Source organism: Pipra filicauda, unplaced genomic scaffold, assembly GCF_003945595.2.
Source record: "Pipra filicauda isolate LSUMZ 115617 unplaced genomic scaffold, ASM394559v2 scaffold10_size6260569_pilon, whole genome shotgun sequence".
Taxonomy (NCBI): domain Eukaryota; kingdom Metazoa; phylum Chordata; class Aves; order Passeriformes; family Pipridae; genus Pipra; species Pipra filicauda.
In genome coordinates this window covers 3,126,481-3,145,504 of record NW_024103541.1, presented here as the reverse complement: position 1 = coordinate 3,145,504, position 19,024 = coordinate 3,126,481, and the positions used below count along the sequence as shown (strand labels likewise).

Below are 19,024 nucleotides of genomic sequence, written 5' to 3'. Positions count from 1 at the left end.
AGCGCTTCATTCTAACACTGTAAAGTGATGGGATGTGAAATGGCCACTCAGTGATTATTTTATGTGCACAGAGACAGTTTGGGTCATTTCAATTTTTCATCTTTTCCTTGTTTTTTAAATCTGGACATAATACAAGAAAAGGAACAAAAGCGCTGTTCAGGACAGGAGTAGTGTGTAAGTGTGTAAGATAAATACTTTGTGGTAGACATGTTCAGAGAACAAGACTTTTCCAGAATTTCCAGAAGTTGCCAGGAAATGGAGTTGCTAAACTGAGTATGCCCTGCACCACAAATCTCTATTATGGAATGGGCAATTGCTCTGAAAAGTCAGTATTAGCAGTAAAAGTCAAACAACTGTAACATTAACTTTGAATCCTGGGTCAATTTACAATGAATGACAGGATTACACTATATATCCCAGAACCACTGTCATGTTTGCTCCATGATTAACTTCGATACATTTTGTCAACTCTTCTGAGGAGAGTCAACAGCAGCGGACCTTAGCCCCATGAGCTTTCTGCTCCCTCTGCCTCAAAGTGAGGGACAAGCCCTGTCAAAATTAGTGATCTACACTGATATAATCTCCTAATCACAATATTCAACTGAAGCAGAGCGGATTTAATTTCACAGGTCTTGGTTATCAAGTAAAATAAAGTTAGCAGTGCCTGCAATAAAACGCTGTTACTGTTCCTGACAGACAGGGCAGACCCACTCCATTACTCACTTGAGTAACCCCACTGATCTCTGTGGGGTGACCAAGGTGACCTGCTGACCACAAATAATTTAGGTTATAGTACAGGAAGCTGTCTGACACTTAATGGTCCAGGACTTTGCTCTCAGTTTCTCATGGTCTTATCAGATAAGCTGTTCGGAGTGAGACTTTCCATACCAGGTATCTGCCTAAGGTACAACTTGATGGAATTTGAGGTAAAAGGTCCAGAATGAGAGGAAGAGGAAAAAGAAGTTATTTTGCCTGTGTTAGGAGTCTTATTTCTGCTCAAATGAGATGCTCCAGACCCTCCATGCTTTTAAGCAAGGGTTTGAAATTTTGCAGGGTTTAGCCTTAATGTCAAGAATATACATTATGTCATCTCTGTGAAAATTTTCCCAAATTTGGTCACTCAGAAGACCTCTGCCAAGTTCCAGTTTGCACACATTCAGTAAGAACCTGTTAAGAGTCTGGCAGTTCTTTGTTGTCAACATAAAATATTTTCTGAGCATACTCATTCTCCTGTTCTGTGGGCCAGGTAGACCTGGCAGGCTCCACATGGAGCTGGAAGCCCTGAGCACCTCATCCAGCTCTTCTGACCCACTGAGGGCCAACAAAGCACAGGGCACATGACCTGAAACCATACTACTCTGCCTCTCTGGCTTTTTCCTGCTGGACTCAACACAGAAGTGGAAATCTGAAGCCCACAGAGAAATGAGAAGCCTAGAAGTGGTAGAACATGCTCTTCATGCCCCAAAGAGCTACGAAACAATTGCAGAACTGCTTTGTGGTTCAGTTAAGACCAATATGCTTTAGAAGGATTCAAATTCAGTGAAGTTCCTTCTTCTTCTTAAGTTAGCAACTGCATTATCAGCCAATACAACAAGTAACAAAACAAACCTAAATCATCATTTAATTAAGCAAGAGTATTTTAAAAGTTTTTAATGATATGGAAATGGTGACAGTGTTGTTTCCTGTCTACATTCTAATACTTGGAATTGTAAAGTACACTTCAGAATCTTAAGTATAAAATTGTGAGACACTAAATTATTAAGATTCAGACAATGAATTACAAGATGTTTTTATTGTTTGCCTTGAGGTTTTTGAGTCTTCAGGGTGTGATTTCATCACATCTGCAACCTCTTCTCCAAGAGGCTCAAAAACTATTTTCTTTTAAACAAAATCAAATGCCAGCCAAGAACCCTGTATCATCATTTGATCATAGCAGCTGAAAGCTCACAGAAAAACTTCAACTACCATGAGATTTGTGGTAAAAGTGTAAGATCTGACAATCCTGCCAATAATTTATTCAGATCTGAAGTAAAACCTGAATTCAATCACACTTAATCCTGAGAGAAATTATTCAGGTACAAGACTGTTGAATGCATTTATGCCAGTGATAATAATTTATAACTTTACCCTGCCATCCAGATAATTGGATTTGATCCCCAAGGTATCAGGTTTCTGTGTGCACCATCAGGAATACCTTGGTCTAAAAGGGCACGAAAACATTGACTACAGGCTAAAAGAGCGTAATGAATACTGTAGGACAGTGGGACACACAAAAACTCTTTTATAGGCATGGTAGTAGGACAACTACATCACTCATGAGTTATGACACTTGCAATCACTTAGGGAACTGCTCTAAATTTATGACTCTAAAATGTTATTACCATACCAGAAAGTCCTTGTTTCAGCCTATTGCATTTATTGTTAAGTAAGGTCACTTAAAAAAATATCAAAATTATTGTTATGCTTAAATGACTTTATTTTTCATATTCCTTCAACTGTATAAGTAAGTGTTTAGCAGAAGGAATCCTCTTATAATGCTTTCATATGAACTGAGCAGTAATTCAAGTCCACTGTACTATAAAAAAAAAACATGCTTAACTTTCATTACCCGTGGGATATCTGCATTTAAATGACTCCCTAATGGTGAAGAAATTCTAGGAAGACAGACTACAAAAGGAAATATTTCTTTGACAAAATCACTTTTCAAAAATAGGAGCTGTTAAGAGTTTCTCAGGTGCTGGGAATCTGAGCAGCCTCATGTGGAGATGAAGAGCTGGGCAGAGTACAGGTGAAGCAGTGAGAAGTTCACAATCAATGAATTCATCCACACCTGAGAATTACCACATCAGAAACACAATTCATCTGTGATAGGAAGACTGTCAGAAGAAACATGTTCATTGTAGGAAGATATTTAGAATACTTCCATAAAAACAGTGTCAGTAAGACAGATTCTTTCTACTTAATTCTCTCTTTAACCAGTTTTGTCTCAATATATTAATACAACATTAAAAAATGAGAATTCGTGAAACTTAGATGAGAAATACATCTAGGCCATAGTTCCCTGCATTAGGGCCAAAAAAACAGAATCACAGAATATGCTGAGTTGGAAGGGACCTAAAAGGATCATCTAGTCCAACCCTTAGCCCATCCTCAAGAGCCACACCATGTACCCAAGAGTATCATCCAAACGCCTCTTGAACTCTGTCAGGCTTGGTGCTGTGACCACTTCCCTGGGGAGCTGTTCCAGCCCCCAACCACCCTCTGGGTGAAAAGACTTTTCCTAATATCCAACCTAAACCTACCCTGGCACAACTTGAGGCCCTTTTCTTGGGTTCTGTCACTGGTCATTGAAGAGCAGAGATCAATGCCTGTCCCTCCTCTTCCCTTTCTGAGGAAGTTGTAACTGCAATGAGGTCTCCCCTCTGCCTCCTCTTCTCCAGGCTGAACAGACCAAGCGACCTCAGTCAGTCCTCACACGGCTTCCCCTCAAGGCCCTTCACCATCTTCACGGCCCTCCTTTGGACACTTTCCAATGGCTTAATATCTTTCCTATATTGTGCTGCCCCAAACTGCGCACAATACTCAAGGTGAGGCTGCCCCAGTGCAGAGCAGAGCAGGACAATCCCCTCTCTCGACTGGCTCGCGATGCTTTGCCTGATGTCCCCTAGGACATGGTTGGCTCTCCTGGCTGCCAGGGCACTGCTGACTCAGATTCAACTTGCCATCGACCAGGACCCCAGGTTCCTTTCCTGGCACTGTTTTACCCCAGTCTGTACGTATATCCAGGGTTGTCCCATCCTAGATGCAGAATCCGTCACTTCCCCTTGTTGAACTTCATACAACTGCTGATTGCTCAGTTCTCTAATTTGCTGAGGTCTGCAGGGCCTCCCTCTATCTGTTATTATTTAAATGTGTATCTGTTTTTTATTAGTATTGAGGAATGACAATTACCTTGGTATGTATACATGGTATACTCATGCATATTTCACAATATACATGAAGAGCCAAGCAAGGCCAAGCAATGCGTCATTTCTACTTGAGCCCATCTATTTATAGCTTAAAAAGGCAAATACAGATCCAAACATGTGCTAAGGCTCTCTTGTTGTAATGCTTTGCCCTTTGTACCAGTTCATCCCTGGCAGTATGCTGTTACTTCACTGTGTCTGTGGGGATCCCTACGGCTGGCAGACAAACACTAAAACCACAGCAATTTCCTCACTTGTTATTTTTGGCAAAAGAAATGAGGTATTGAGTTGCTTGACTCCCACCAGTGCAGAAACATGTCCCTGAAGGAAGCAGGTAGTGACACACAGTGAAATTCATTGAACCTCCAGAAAATCAGTGTTTGGTCCCCACAGGAATGAAGTAACACAGAAATAAGTAAACAAAAACTTCCTTCTTCTTGCAGAGCTACTGGGCATCCTCAGATTTTGGGGAACTGTTTGAGACTGCAATAACTTCAGCAACCCAACCCAACGGCTTTCATTCATTCTGATGGACATGGATTCCTGTGTCCACCCTTCATTCATTCTGATGGACATGGATTCCTGTGTCCACCCTGACTTTGCTGATGCCCCAGTTTTATGCTACAGCTCCCTTGACTGGCCCTCTGGAGAGAGAATTATAGAACCATAGAATAGTTTGGGTTGCAAGGGACCTTTGTAGGAGAGAGGCACCCAGAGTTTGTCCACTCTGGATCTCCTTAAAAGTGACATGAAGCAATTACTGAACTTTCCAAAAAGGCATCACAGCACCAATCTGTCCCATGGGTAAACGCTTATGAGGAAGAGATTTAGCATTTACTCTCAACACCTTATGAAACAGCATTGATGCTATCACAAAAGACTGGTTTTTAAAACAATTTTCAAAAAATGTTCATTTTTATACATCTGCTCTTCTATTCACCAAAACAGAGCTCATTAAAACCAGGTGTTTGGAGCAGGCAAACTCCCTTCTTGTTGAAGACAGACAGGAGTGAGTATAATGCACTGCAATCCCAAACCCTTAATGTAACGAAGCTCTACTTCCCAAACCCAAATTAGGCTACACAGTACCAGTAATTATCAGAAGAAATTTTGATGATAGAACACATATTATTTACACCAAAAACTTCCTAGAGTCATGCCTATCTTTTTTTTTGACTACTCATCACCTGCATAGGTGAAGCAAGGTTAATCACAGTAGGAAACTGTTAAGAAATAATTTTTACTGAGGAAATAACCAATTAAGTTTCCCCAGTGGCAAACCAGCATAACTGCAAACATTTGAGCTACTTTGGAAACAACAGCAGTACTCACAAGCTGAAAGTTAACTATATTTGAGTATATTGCAGAAGCAGAATGTAAAAGAAAAACCTTTATGTACCAACAGCTATAGTAGACATGGTATAAGTCCATCTTCCACATACGTAAATATGAACATGTGCACACACCCTCTACTTCAGGAGGCTCCCCAACACACTGAAGCCTGCTATACACAACTGGTTTGTAACATGTAAATCAACAAACACAGGCATGATCAAGAGTGCTTGTGCAAACAGATGCTGCAGAGCATGAAAACAACCATCTTGACTAATTCCATCTCTCTCTCAGCAGAAACCCTATTTATAAAAGTCACTCACCACTGAATGGCCTCTGGCCTGCAGAAAAATTTGAAGTATGCTTTAATTACATCCCCAGTGGCCTCCCATTTGATGTCCTGTCCACTGTATCTCTGGCAAGACAGCCTTATCTCTGGATATTTCTCAATTACACTAAACAGCATTTATTCAGGTCCCCACTGATTCACTGTTTCAGTATGTGACTATTTGCTCTTTAAGAGTTACTTTGAAAAGTCAAGTCTAACTCATTAAACAATGTAAGATTTCCAGTAACACATAATAATAATGGCTAAATTAATTAACATTACATTCAAATGGAATCCCTCTGAGGATACATATCACGCTACTGGCATGCTGATTCCTAATGTGTTAATATCAACTCATGTTCTTACAAGAGAATTCTTACTTTCTAACAACACATTCTAGTCATGAACTAAGTACCACTTGATTTGCTGCCCCTGTATTTTAGTGTAACACTCATATGTCTAATTCACATTTTACTTCCTTGTTACAACAGTTAGTCATCTGCATGAAATGAACTAGATAATATCAGCCCTGTCTGGTGAAGATGCCTTTTCTCTGTGATCTGAGCTTTCAAAGTCAGCCTCTTGCAGCACCCTACAACACACAGTAAAATTCCCTCATGCGCATCTTACCTCTTTGGTGTGGGTATGGAAGGAGACTGACATGTCCAAGAGAAGTTTCCTCTGTTCCACCCTCCGGACAAAATCCTGAATCCGTACTTCCAGATGCCGGGCTGCTTTATAGATCTCTTCAGGGTCACATTCCCCAGTCTGAGCCAACTGCTCTGCAGCCTCCAAAAGCTTGTCTGCATTGGTGTATGTATTCTACCGGCAAACAAAGCAAGAAACACAGTATGAGTAATACAACCGTGGCATGTAAACCCCTGAAAGAGGCTGTTTATACTTTCAAAGGCATGAAAGCAAGTGATTACCAGAGTTTTAAAACAATAGTAATATTTCCTACTGGCACTGCCATCTGTGAAAGGAGAATGTATAAAGCCCCATAGACTAATCCCTGAGTACACATGAAATAGTTTCTTATTTGAAACACACCACCGCAGCTCAATACTGCCAGACACAGCAACAGGGCTGCCCGCTTGTTTATTTCCGAATTCCCTGCCATTTCTCAAAGATAATGTAATGAAGCAAATGGGGCTGACCACCTCAGAAGCCTACAGTGTCTCACGTGACACTCAGCCACCAGCTTATTGCGATGGCCTCCCAACAGCTCTCACATTACAGCATGTAATCATGTTAGCCAGAGATGTCTCAGCCCCAAAAAATACTTGCCTTCCACTGGCTTTTGTGAGATAGCTTGAGACGACCATGTCTTCAAGCCCCTTCTACTTTTTTCCTGGTCTGCATCATATTTCTAAATGGAGTAAGTCTGTGTGATTAGCTTGCAGCTGCCAGTGTGTAATGCTCATTTCCAGTTTGTCTGAGGCACTTACTTGTCCTGCATTACATAAGAATTTGATCACTGCACCATCCTGAACAAATTTACCCCATAGCCATGGACTTTGCTGTATGAGATGTATTACTCCTGCTTAACAGAGAGGGAACTGAAGAACACATAAGTGAAGTGATGTATCCAAGACACGCAAGACTGTCAAGGAACAGAGGGGAATTCCACCAAACTTACCTCAAGTTTCAAACTACCTACCCATCGTTTCTCTTTCACGTTTACGGAAAACACCACTCAACTAATACACCAGAGAGTCTCATAAATAACGGCAGAAACGGACAGGGAGTGCAGTCATCTTCTCCATATCTATGGAGTTATGGTTTAGTCAGCTGTGTTCAGCAAACTAAACATAGCCAGCCCTTGCTGTCATAGAAAGGCTTTCTTCACTCAAGATGAGGCCACTAGCTCTGTGGTATTTAACACTTAACAAAAATAAGGAGAGACAGTGATATCATCTTAAGAGTGTTTCCAATACCAGGCAAGTTCTTCACAACCGCTCAGCATTGGCCTAAGGCTGCTCCCACTGGGAATTTTAATCTCCTCATCAATAGAAGCAGAACTGTAGCACTTTCCTTTTCAAAATCCTCTTTGGTTTAAAAATGTATTCAACTGATGCATATACACAAACTACCTTTGAACACTGTGGACACACATGTACTGCTGAGCATTAAAGGAACAGTGTCAAACATTAAAGCCATGAATCAAGTCATGTTGCTCCTACTTACATAACATCCTGCTGCAGTCAACAGTTGTTGTTTAAGAAAATATTCAATACAAACATGGAGCACTGACCTCCAAGTGTTTAAGGGGGGAAAATATTTCCAGTTATAAAAAGAAGAAAGAAAACAGCTAATTCACTGTTCATTTTCCCAGTTTCTGAGGGCTGACTATAAATATACAGTATTTGCATTTCTCCTTTTGGACTGTGAATAACATATTTGAGGCAGTTTTGTTACCAATAGTAAATTTTTTATTCCCTCACTTTCAGGCTACTCCTATAATGGTTAGGCTGTTAACAGCAGCAAAATGTTATGTTTTAATAATCATTTTTTGGAAATCTCTTTAGATGAGAATTTGTAAAAAATGTTCCATATAATGTGATCTGACTTAGGGTCCAGTTTCACTTAACAGCATCCTTTCTGAACGATCCTCTTCCAAAAGTATTTGGAGCAAATGCCAAAGTTAGCACTATTTTTCAAAGTCTAGTCCACTAGGGTTTTTCACACATTACCACTACAACAGCTCAAACATCAGTCCAGCTCCCTGAGTAGAAGACTGTTTCTGCTTTTATACACATTATTTAGTATACTTTTAAATGCCCTCAGTCTCTCCTTATGCACAGATTTGGGACACAGAACACCTTTGTTGAAATACAGTATGAATACAGCTTTGTTGCATTTGTCCCTAATACACTTATGTCCATCTCTGCTGAAAACCATTACAAGTTTACTGTCTCCAACACGTGCTCCATCAAATTACATGTGGATAAGGGGAGTGCACTGATACAATGACCAGATATAAATACACTGGTGAAAGGGGTAGAGGATGAACCCTAGAATTTGGGGAAAAAAGAGTGCAGACTGGCCTCGACAAAGGCTCTGGCCACATTGCACAGGCAACAAAAGATGCAGTTGTCCCGCAGAAGCCCCTTTGCATTGAACAAGGCTCTCCAAAGGCAAAGGGGATTTTCTGCAAGGAGGCTGGCTGGGTGTGGAAGGAGCCACACACAGTGTTTTCCCTGGGCTGTGACAGGCACTGTCAGCATACAGTGATGCTTCCCTGAAGCATTCATACCTAATTTTGGACATGGATGCATAAATGTGTCATGCACAGAAAGCTTGAACACGGTGCATTTTAAGTATGGAAAAATTTTTGTTCTATTCTTTTTCTGCCTTTATCTGCTGAGTTCACAGGTAAGTGTCTGGAGTTTAAAAACAGGTACAGTTTATGACAGAAAAAAACACTGATGGTTTTATCCCTGCCATTCTAGAAGGAAGACCTGGTGCTGAGAGATTTCCAGCTCATTGCTGCAAATTTAAGAGGCTTAGATACATTTCAGATAAACAGCCACATTTGGGAGTTAACCACACTCGCCTTGAACTCCAGTTTGTTGTACTCATGAAAGAAGTGTCATCTGTTGTCATCTGTCGAGATTTACACAGAGCACAGGCCAAATAAGCTGGAGGTCATTTGGTGAGGGCTTGCTCTACTTCTGTTCTGTTCATCTGCTTTAAGTGCTCATAAATCATACCAGAAGTTGTTACACATATAAAATATTTTTATGTACATGTATTTTTCTACAGTGCTGAACCAATGCTCTGTTGAACCTGAGAGTTTCATATCCTGGTTGGTACTATAATACTTCCTGCACTGCTCCCCTGCTCCCTACATTTTCATCCTGAGCTTACTCTCTTGTTAGTGAGCTCTTCAGAGTAGATACCTTTATTTTATATGTTTGAAGCACTTTGTACTTTCTTGATGTGATACAACCCTGGATCATGCAGGGTGAGAATCCAAGAGAGAATGAAGTCTTATGATGAAGAAAAGCATGTAATGCCTCCTTGTCCCAGTAACCCCAGCCAGGAGAGGTTAACTCAGATTCCCTGCCCTTTTGAGATGTAGCAGGATCTACCAGGAGCACAAGATCTAGGTGCATCTCCAAATTGGCATCAGGATTCAAAACTCTGGAAGAAGGTTAAGACCTAATGTAACTGCAGAACTAAATTTTTCCTACTAGAAGGACAATCGTGGCTGTCCCCTTTTCTGCAAACCACAGACCCATGGAAAGTTTACTGAGGAAAGTGACACCAAAAATGGCTAATCCCTCTAAGGGGAGATCCCAGGAAGAATCTCTCCTCTGCATCTGTGGAAATGAGTTCCTGCCAAACAATAAAAGCACAAGTTACACAGAAAAAATAATCTACTAGTTATAAAATTATATGCTTCCTGAAATTTTAGGGTTGTGGGCATTTTTTCCTAATATTGTATAAACCTGTGAGAGAACTGTCATGTGCAAACCTTGAGGTTTTCAGTGAGCTGCTAACTGGCATTACACACTTCTGCACCACTGCATGCACAAAACCAACTTCCACCTCAAATCTCTTAATAGTCTTTCTATACCAATCTTTGCATAGTGACCTATTTCAATCATGAAATCTGCAAACACAAGGAACTGAAGCTGCACCCCTCAGGTTCCAGAGTGGAAATGGCTGTAATATATGCTTTTGAAGCTAATTTTAGATGAAATCAGGGGGCTTTCATATGTCTTCTGTTTCTTCCAAACAACAACAAAGAAACACAATTATGGAAAAGAAATAGACTATAAAAACATATACAACAATCTCTACCACAATTCAGAACTGGAGGTGATTGGTGTCTTATCCCACAGGAATATTTACTAACAGGATTCCCTATAACTTTATCTCATTAATTGTTAACAGTTTGATATTCTATAGCAAGTTGAAAAAAAAGGTTTATGAAAAAACTGATGTGACATTTTCCTGTTATATTTATCATGCTTTCCTTTGCATTTCAGACCAACAAGTATCAAAATGTCAGGATTCATCTCTGATCTAGGCAGTAGATCTCAGCCAAGATTCCACAGTGTCTCCAGGTTAATGCACATGAAACCATCTTTGCATTGGAAATGCACTATCCTAACACAACTCTTTCAGCAAACTTAAAGTTGAAACTAACATTATTTTGTCCACAGTCATTGTGCCAGAGAAGTGTTTCCACAACTGCTCTCTTCAAATCTTTTTAGCCCAGAGTAGGAGTTGCACTGACTCTCAGCATCAGAGAGCATTTCCTGCATGTAGTTTGTGCTTGGCCTCAACTGTTACACAAAAAATAGCATTGCATTTCTCAGTACAAGCCAACCAAAGGGCCCTAATTCTGGTTTGAAAGTATTTGTCATTTTTCCCCTAACTATAAAAAAAAAAAATAATGAAATGAGAAGATACTGGATAAGGCATCAGTTAATTATTGGACTGATACGGGGTTTAAGCAGAACACAGTTATTTTGCCTTTATTATTTATGATATAATATAATGACTAATATGACTAATATCTTAGTCAGTTAGAAACAATTTAGAATGGAATGCAATAGTTCAGATGGAAGGGACCCGCAATGATCATCTGGTCCAGCGGCCTGACTCCTTCAGGGCTGACCAAGATTTAAAGCCTGTCGTTAAGGGCATTGTCCAAATGCCTCTTAAACACTGACAGGCTTGGGGCATTGACCAACTGTCTAGGAAGTCTGTTACATGGTTTGACCACCCTCTCACTACAGAAATACTTCCTAATGTCCAGTATGAACTTCCCCTGGCACAGCTTCAAACCATTCCCATGTGTGCTATCACTGGATCCCTGGCAGAAGGGATCAGCAGCTCCCTCTCCACTTCCCCTGCACAGGAAGCTCCAGAAAGCAATGAGGTCGCTGCTCAGCCTCCTTTTCTCCAAACCAGACAAACGCAGAGTTCTCATCACACAAGACATTCCTTACAGCCCTTTCACCAGCTTGGTTGCCTTCCTCTGGATGCCTTCAAGTGCCTTAACATCCTTTTCAAACTAAAAAAAGGAAAGTACCAACCACATATATATATATATGTATATGTATATATTTGTGTTTTCACTGACCCTTCTACATATTTTTAAGACAACAATCAATTTAGCGCAGCATTTCAGTTTTGACCTGACTGCTTTTACAGAAAATTATTCCATGTAGTTTTTATATACTCCTAGGAACTACACTTGTAACTAGTTTATTTCTGTGTGTTTCTAGGCTGACTACACTGAAAATAGCTGTGTCAAATGCTAGACCAGGGCAGAGTTCATTCCCTTATCTGGGCAATTTTTTTCCAGAACAATCTCCCCTTGCACACTATTTTACAGCTGTTTATTACATTTGAGAGGTTTTCATAGTAACTGTCTCCAAGTTCTCCAATGTGTTGTGAACCATGCTCATCAGCCAGAAAAAGATGTTAATTGCAAACATCAGGAGAAACATGAGGTAAGGGAACAGGGCAGGTGATCAGATACATCATCACATTAAACACAAATACATCCCCCAGACTTCACTTCCCAAGTAGATGTTCAGATATGCGGAAGGGGAACGAGGCAGCACTAGGCTGCCTTATTCAGTATTGATCAGGTTCTGGGGCTGTGAAAGGCAGTTCCAGGCAAAGGTTCCTGGTACTGATTCAGAGAGCTCTGTCACCTGCATTTTACCATGTAAAGGCATGGAAGAAATGGCATCTCTAGAGACCACTAAGTACCGACTACAGAGAGAAAGATGACTAGCTTAGATCTGATCTTTCTTACTAAAGACTAGTGATGTGAATCCCATATTATGCCTGCAGGCTGAGGCTTAGGGGACTTATTAGGCTGCCTCTGATGTGATATCTTCTTTATGTTCTTTAGGCTCGTGACTCGACTCTCCAACACCACAGATGAAATCTCTGTATTAGACTCTTGCTGGGAAGATGGGATGTCGAGACAAAGTTCAAAGCCTGATCCACCTCTTGCTGAAAACAGTAAAAAGGATCTTACTGACTTCAGGGAGAACTGGGTCAGCCTCCTAGACATCTACTCAAGATCGAAGGAGGAGACAAAAAATGGCAAAGGGCTAAAAATAGAACTCTGGAGGCTTTGTACCCTTGTTCTGTGCATAAACAGAGCACAGCACTCCTCCTCAAAGAAATACAACATGATTCACACTGGCAAAATTATAATTATGGAGCTGATTCTGCATTTCTTCTCAAGCCTTATAAACTGTTGTTATCTTTGATTATGAAGCTCACTTACTGCTATCAGATTCTTTGCTCAAGCTACTTTGTTAAAATTAAGTCCAGCTTTTTGTTGAGGTTAAGTGATCTCACAGTCAGGCTTTCGTGGAGAATTATATCTTTAGTAACTTGATATTCTAAAGCTAAAATAAGTGACCACAGTGAAACATTTCTTTGATAAATAAATCTGGGATTTAAGGAAGCATCCATCTTTGTCAGAACTCCTCCCCCCTTAAGAAGGGCAAAGGCTAAGTGCATATGAAGATCTAATATAAGATGTGATTTTATTCTGTTTGAATTTCGTGTAATCAAATCAAGACCTATAGTCTTACTTGTCCTCTATTGCTCTAATTCAAAACAGACTTACCAGGAATTATAGTTACAGAAGTTAAAGGCAGAACATCTCTCAGAGGTCATGCAGCCACTTGCTGTATCAGTACATGACTGTTCCCTACTATATACTAGAATGGAAACTTCTTCAGATCTTTTAAAAAAATATTCAGGCTAATGAGATTTCCATCACTCCCTTTTTCGTCAGACTGTTCTTCCTTAAATATGGAAATTCATCTTAAGTTTTTCCTAGTCATAATATCAGCCCAGTTCTCCTTGCACTGTCCTTCCTGAAGTTTGAGCTCTTCAAATACTACAGGTTATTATACTCATCTTTTGATGAACATGTAGGAGCATGCCTATCTTTAAATTAATTAATCACATTTATTTAACTACTTTTAACAAATAAGGGTCTCAGTTAGTGAGTGCAAGCAAATGTGAATGTGTGTCCAAGTATCAACCACTTGACAATTTCAATGAAATTACTACTAATATCAGAACTGCACCTATTTAAAAACACAGTCTAGGAACCAGAGTGCCTGGAATGTCACCTGTGCTTCAGCAGACCAGCACTGCATAGAAAACCTCTCTCCCAGCTCCTGGAAAAGCTATCTTTGCAGCTGGTATATGGGGTTGAAAAGTCCTTACACCTCTCATCTCCCATTGTGGGTCCATGCATCATTCACAGTGCCTTAAATTATTTTTCTTTAGACATTTTCTGTATGAGCATCTATATTTACTGACCCATTGCTACTTTCCTCACTGATGCTTTTCAAGGAGATCTTATTGCAGCTTCTTGATACTTACAGGGGCTTGCATGAAAAATGGGAACACACTTTTTTAGTAAGGCTTGTTGCAATAGGATAAGAGGTAGTGGTTTTAAACTAAAAGAGAGTAAATTCAGACTAGAGATAAGAATAAGTTTTTTTTATGATGAGGGTGCTGAAACACTGGAGCAGGTTGCCCAGAGAGGTGGTAGATACCCCATCCCTGGAAACAATCAAGGTCAGGCAGGATGGGACCATCCTGGTCTAACTGAAGATGTCCCTGCTCATTGCAGAGGGGTTGGACTAGATGACCTTTAAAGGTCCCTTCCAACCCAACCCAACCCTTTCTATGATTCTATGATTTGAAGCTTAGCTCTATTCAGAAACATCCACAGATCTGGGGAACGTGAATTTGTCTGACTTCAGATGGCTCAGAGGCCGTATATAAAATCATGCTGATATTAATGACTGTTTACACCTCCAGTAATTCCATTGTTTCAGTGAATTATATAACATATATAACATATATATTAAAAATATATATATAAGCATATGGGGTTTTTCAGTATGAATTAGTTATAAAATATTCCCAGGAATGATAAGGTGGATACAACATAGAATCTTCACTGATCATTGACAAGAACCAGATTTTTTTACATGTATTGTTACTTTTATTTACGATTTTCCCTCGGGGTTCACATACAAACCAAGATGAATTTATTATTTGAATTTAAAAGAGTGACAGTTACACATTACATCAAATGCTGAACTCCTAGATAAATTGACTCAAAGCTGCCTTAGACCTTTAAACTAATAAATAAGCAAGATTAGAATTACTAGCTGGAAATACATTAGCTAAAAGAATTCCTCTTTGTGCTATTTCATATTGAGTGCTTACTTTAGGTTAAAAAAAATGTTGGCTATGGTGTATTTTATCCTCTCAACTGTTCATCTCAATCAGGAGTGCAGTCATAGATCAAGTAGGGAATACTCCATTACCATAATCTTGCAAATTAACTCCAGTGTGATCACAACCATTATTCAATAAAATGACAATGAAATATATAGTGAAATAATGTTTTAAATTACAATTAAAATCACACATAACATCCAATATCAATAAGTATGCTAAGACACACAGATGCACATGTCTGTCTACTTGCTATAAATACACAAAGAACAAGCTATGTTTTTAGCTCACTGGGGTAAACTTAACTATCACTCCTTAGAATACCATCAATGCAAGGATTTTAGTTTGAATGCCACGAGAGCTATTTTATTATTCTAAATCAGAATGTTCAAAAGCACATTTGGCAAAGACCAAACAGATTTCAAAGCTCTGCTTTGCTTTTCTTTTTTTTCCTTTTTTTTTTTTCTTTTCCTTTTTTTATGTTGTAAGATTAATTTGTTTTTATTGCAAGCAGAAAGATGAGGCATTTTATTCTTTTTGTAGGTAAAAAGACTATACCCACCAAAGGTTTCACCTGCAGTCTGGTAAACTTCCTCTTTCCTCCCCCATTTATTTTAATCAGTATATATGTGCAATCTCCTCTATTAAATAAACTACTAAGCACTTGCTTAATATGAGATAAATAAATAGTTCTATGCTTTCCAGGGAAGCAATCTGCTTACTTTGTGTTATAAGGAGGGCATATCATTGCAGGATTACACTGGAGTCTGATACACATCCTTGAAGAACCTGCAGTTCACAGTTACCAGAACGTCTGCACCATGCAAAAGTCCTATAAAGACCATCTTCAATGTCTTTCCTGAGACCAAGAGATGTGACCATCTGGGAAAGCAAATTAGATGTAGGTTTTGTGCTTATAAGAACATTTTAATTTTTATTTTCTGCCACCCTACTGCTCTTCTGGGAGAAGCATATACAAACAGCATATTAAAAAAAGATGATGAAATACTCCTGCTGCTGTTTCAATATTTGATGGTTCCTGAATTAGGAAAGATATCTGAAATTCATGATTATTGGCCAGGCTTTATCCTAGCATTTGATCCCTGGTAATATACACAAAAAGAGTCTGGCCCCTTCACTTTGAGAACATCCTTCCACAGGAACAGAAACGTGAAAGTGAACAACAAATAGAGCAGGACAATGAAGAAAACATAAGAGTAGTTCTGGTATGAAATGTGAAACCAAACTGGTCAGTGTTGTGCAGCACAGTGAGTGTACCAGTAAAACAGTATTAGCACTGCCCAATGATTTGATAACTGTTTGAGACCTGCTCAAGTGACTGTCTGGTAACTGAACCTTTAACGCTCAGCAAAAATGAGGAAACCATGTTGTTTTGTGGAAATGACAAGGGAGCACAAGCAGCCAGACTGTCAGGAGTGAAATGCACTTCCTTCTGAAAGCTTCTTAAATTATTAATATTACCGAAAAGACAGGTAGTTCACAGCAAAGCTTCACAACTTTTTTATGATAAGGGGAAAAGGGAAGGCAAGTGGAGAAATAAACATGCAGCAGCTCCAAGGTGAGCACCAACCTAGGAGGGCATGATATTGTTTTCTGTCCCAAAGGCTCAGTTCACATCTTTTCTGAGCCTTACAGACAAAAGCGCAATCATGACTGCTTTATCAAGTCCTGCTGGTATCCTGAATTGAAATAACTTCAGGCATTCTGGGTTTAATATCATCTCACAGTTTGGAGATTTCCAAGACACAGCAACAACACTATTAGAAGGCTTTGGACTGTCAGCAGCACTGGGAAAAGCCAGTACCAAGTACAACTGCCAGCACTGTTGCCTTGAAAACAGGAGCAGAAATAAACCTGTGAGAATGTGAATTCTGTAAACTGCCTGGCTTTGTTTCTGTTGTCTAGTTTTTTATTAAACCTACTTTAAATAAGACACCAAAGCATTTCCTCTCTCTGTTTCCCCCACAGCTACTACCCTGACACAGCTATGCTTTTATTTCCATTAATGTGGAGACAGTTATAACATCTTTACTGAAGCACGGTTTAAGTGACATGGGACTGTTTATAGAATGACATAATGTTTAATGGAAGAAAATTCAGCAAAACTTTGACCCAAATTCTCCAGAGCTTTCAGCTTGAGAATTGCTATACAGCTGAACATAGAGACAAGGCAGTCTGGAGCATAACATGGTGCTGTGTATACATCACGTAACAATCATTCTTTCTGTCTGGTAATATACGACAAAAATGCTACACAGGCTGCTGCAAAAAGGTAAGTGTAACACTAATGCACTACAGGACCTCCAGCTCTGCAGTAAACTATTTTGTTGTAAGCGAAAAGCCACCTCTGACAAGCAAACTGATTGTTGACAGGAAAAATACAGAGGAAGACATGCCACAGCCCTTTAACAGGGTCAATGCAGTGCTGCTACCTGAGGAAGGATGGAGAGATTTAGTTAAATTTTTGCTGCTGCTCCTCTGAAATAGAGATAGCCCCCCTGAAATAGAGATAGCCCCCCTGACATGCTGCATTGCATCCACTCCCATGCACCAACCCAGGTGAGAGTGGTACAGGAGATGCTCTCAGTGAGGGCACCACATCTTGTGGTGCAGCTGAGCTGGTGCCATGTGCTAGCACTGTCTATGTTCCCTCTAGACTCAGAGGCAAGCAGGGAGTCCCTTGGTGTTCTCCTGTATCTCTTCTATTTGTTCAGGTAAGTTTAAATCATAGTAAAGAATCACTTATAAATTGATCACTTAAAAAATAAATTACTTTCCATCCAGAGTAAACCTCACACTCCAGTACACTGGCTGCTGGAGACAGACACACAATTAGAATAAAACACGAGCACTTTGGTTTTGTTCACAATTTGGATATTTCCATTTGGCATAAGGAGGTTTCTCAACATACCCTGCGAACAGGAATGGTAACACACCACCTGTGCACCACTGAAATAACCTCTACCTCCGTCCCCTGACTCTCTGGACCTCAGATAACCTGATGGAGAATGCCCTTCTGCTATCCACAAGAATAAAACAGTCTCCTCAGCTTCAATTAAAGTTGAAGTAACTTTTTACTTCATCTCCTTGTTCCAGCTTAGCATCGTTAGAAGCAGGTCAGCAAGACAGTCCCTTTGGATTCAGAATCGCTTCACTGTCAACATTAATTCATCTCTCCATTGTGGTTTACACATTGGAATTTGTTTCAAATGAGTAGAAATCGTTCTCTGAATCTTATTACATTTATAAACCAATTTTTCACCTTTGTTATTTCCCTGACATGTGAACTGTCTGTACAGCTTACCCGTCAAATTAGTCCTTCAGAGGTGCCACTAAAGCAAAATGGACTAAGGGCTTTTTCTTCCCTAAAATTTAAAAGGATTTAAATCTGTAACAGCTAGGGAGATGTACTGTGTACTTATAATGAGGAAAAATAGAAAGATGTTTCACTACCCTGGAAGTAATAGACCATTTTATTTATTTTACACCAAACTTATTCTTATACTTCAGAAAAGTTCCAGACAGGAACTAACATTTTTCATGTTGGCCAGAAAGCATTCATATGGGATGCATTTTAAAAAATGTGTTCTACTGTGTGAATGAAATTCAATTCAGCTTATCCATAAGCACAACAAAGATTTAGAAAGATATTGTGTTTTTATTTCTGGCCCTTATTAGGGGGCCACACATGATCTGAGATAAATATATCTTAATAATGACTTACAGTGAGAGATCTGGTACAGAGGCGTTCCCACCAGAAATCTTCATGGTAAAAAATGTATTGATTTTTGGCAAGTAGTAGATCTCCAGGAATATTGCAGGCATATGAGATACTGCCTCTACAGTCAACATCTGCCACATTTTTTACTATAAAAAAAAATCCTGACAGCTTTCTGGTGTATTATTTATTTACTGTTGCTGAATCCTTCCTTCTCCCTATCCAATCCCCCTTCCCCCAGAAATCCCAAATCAGCCCCCAAAGGATAAGACTGGCCATGATATGAGATAGAAGCAAAGATCAGAGAAATTCTGTTTGAGTTGTCTTTTGATCTCTCTCTGCCTGCTATCCCAGAGTCCCAGTTTTGTGCCAAACCCCAAACAGTAGGATTTAGGCACCTGCCCC

The 19,024-nt window shown here is 39.7% G+C and overlaps 1 protein-coding gene across 8 annotated transcripts in view; it reads right to left on the bottom strand.

Moving 5' to 3' along the window:
* Positions 1-19,024, bottom strand: part of KALRN (kalirin RhoGEF kinase) — a 508,531-nt gene that overhangs the window by 205,332 nt on the left and 284,175 nt on the right. For all 8 annotated transcript variants that reach the window (XM_039381883.1, XM_039381881.1, XM_039381876.1 and 5 more), the window contains exon 12: positions 6,256-6,447. In XM_039381883.1, the coding sequence (XP_039237817.1) occupies positions 6,256-6,447 (192 nt within the window). The remainder of the gene's footprint in view (positions 1-6,255; positions 6,448-19,024) is intronic.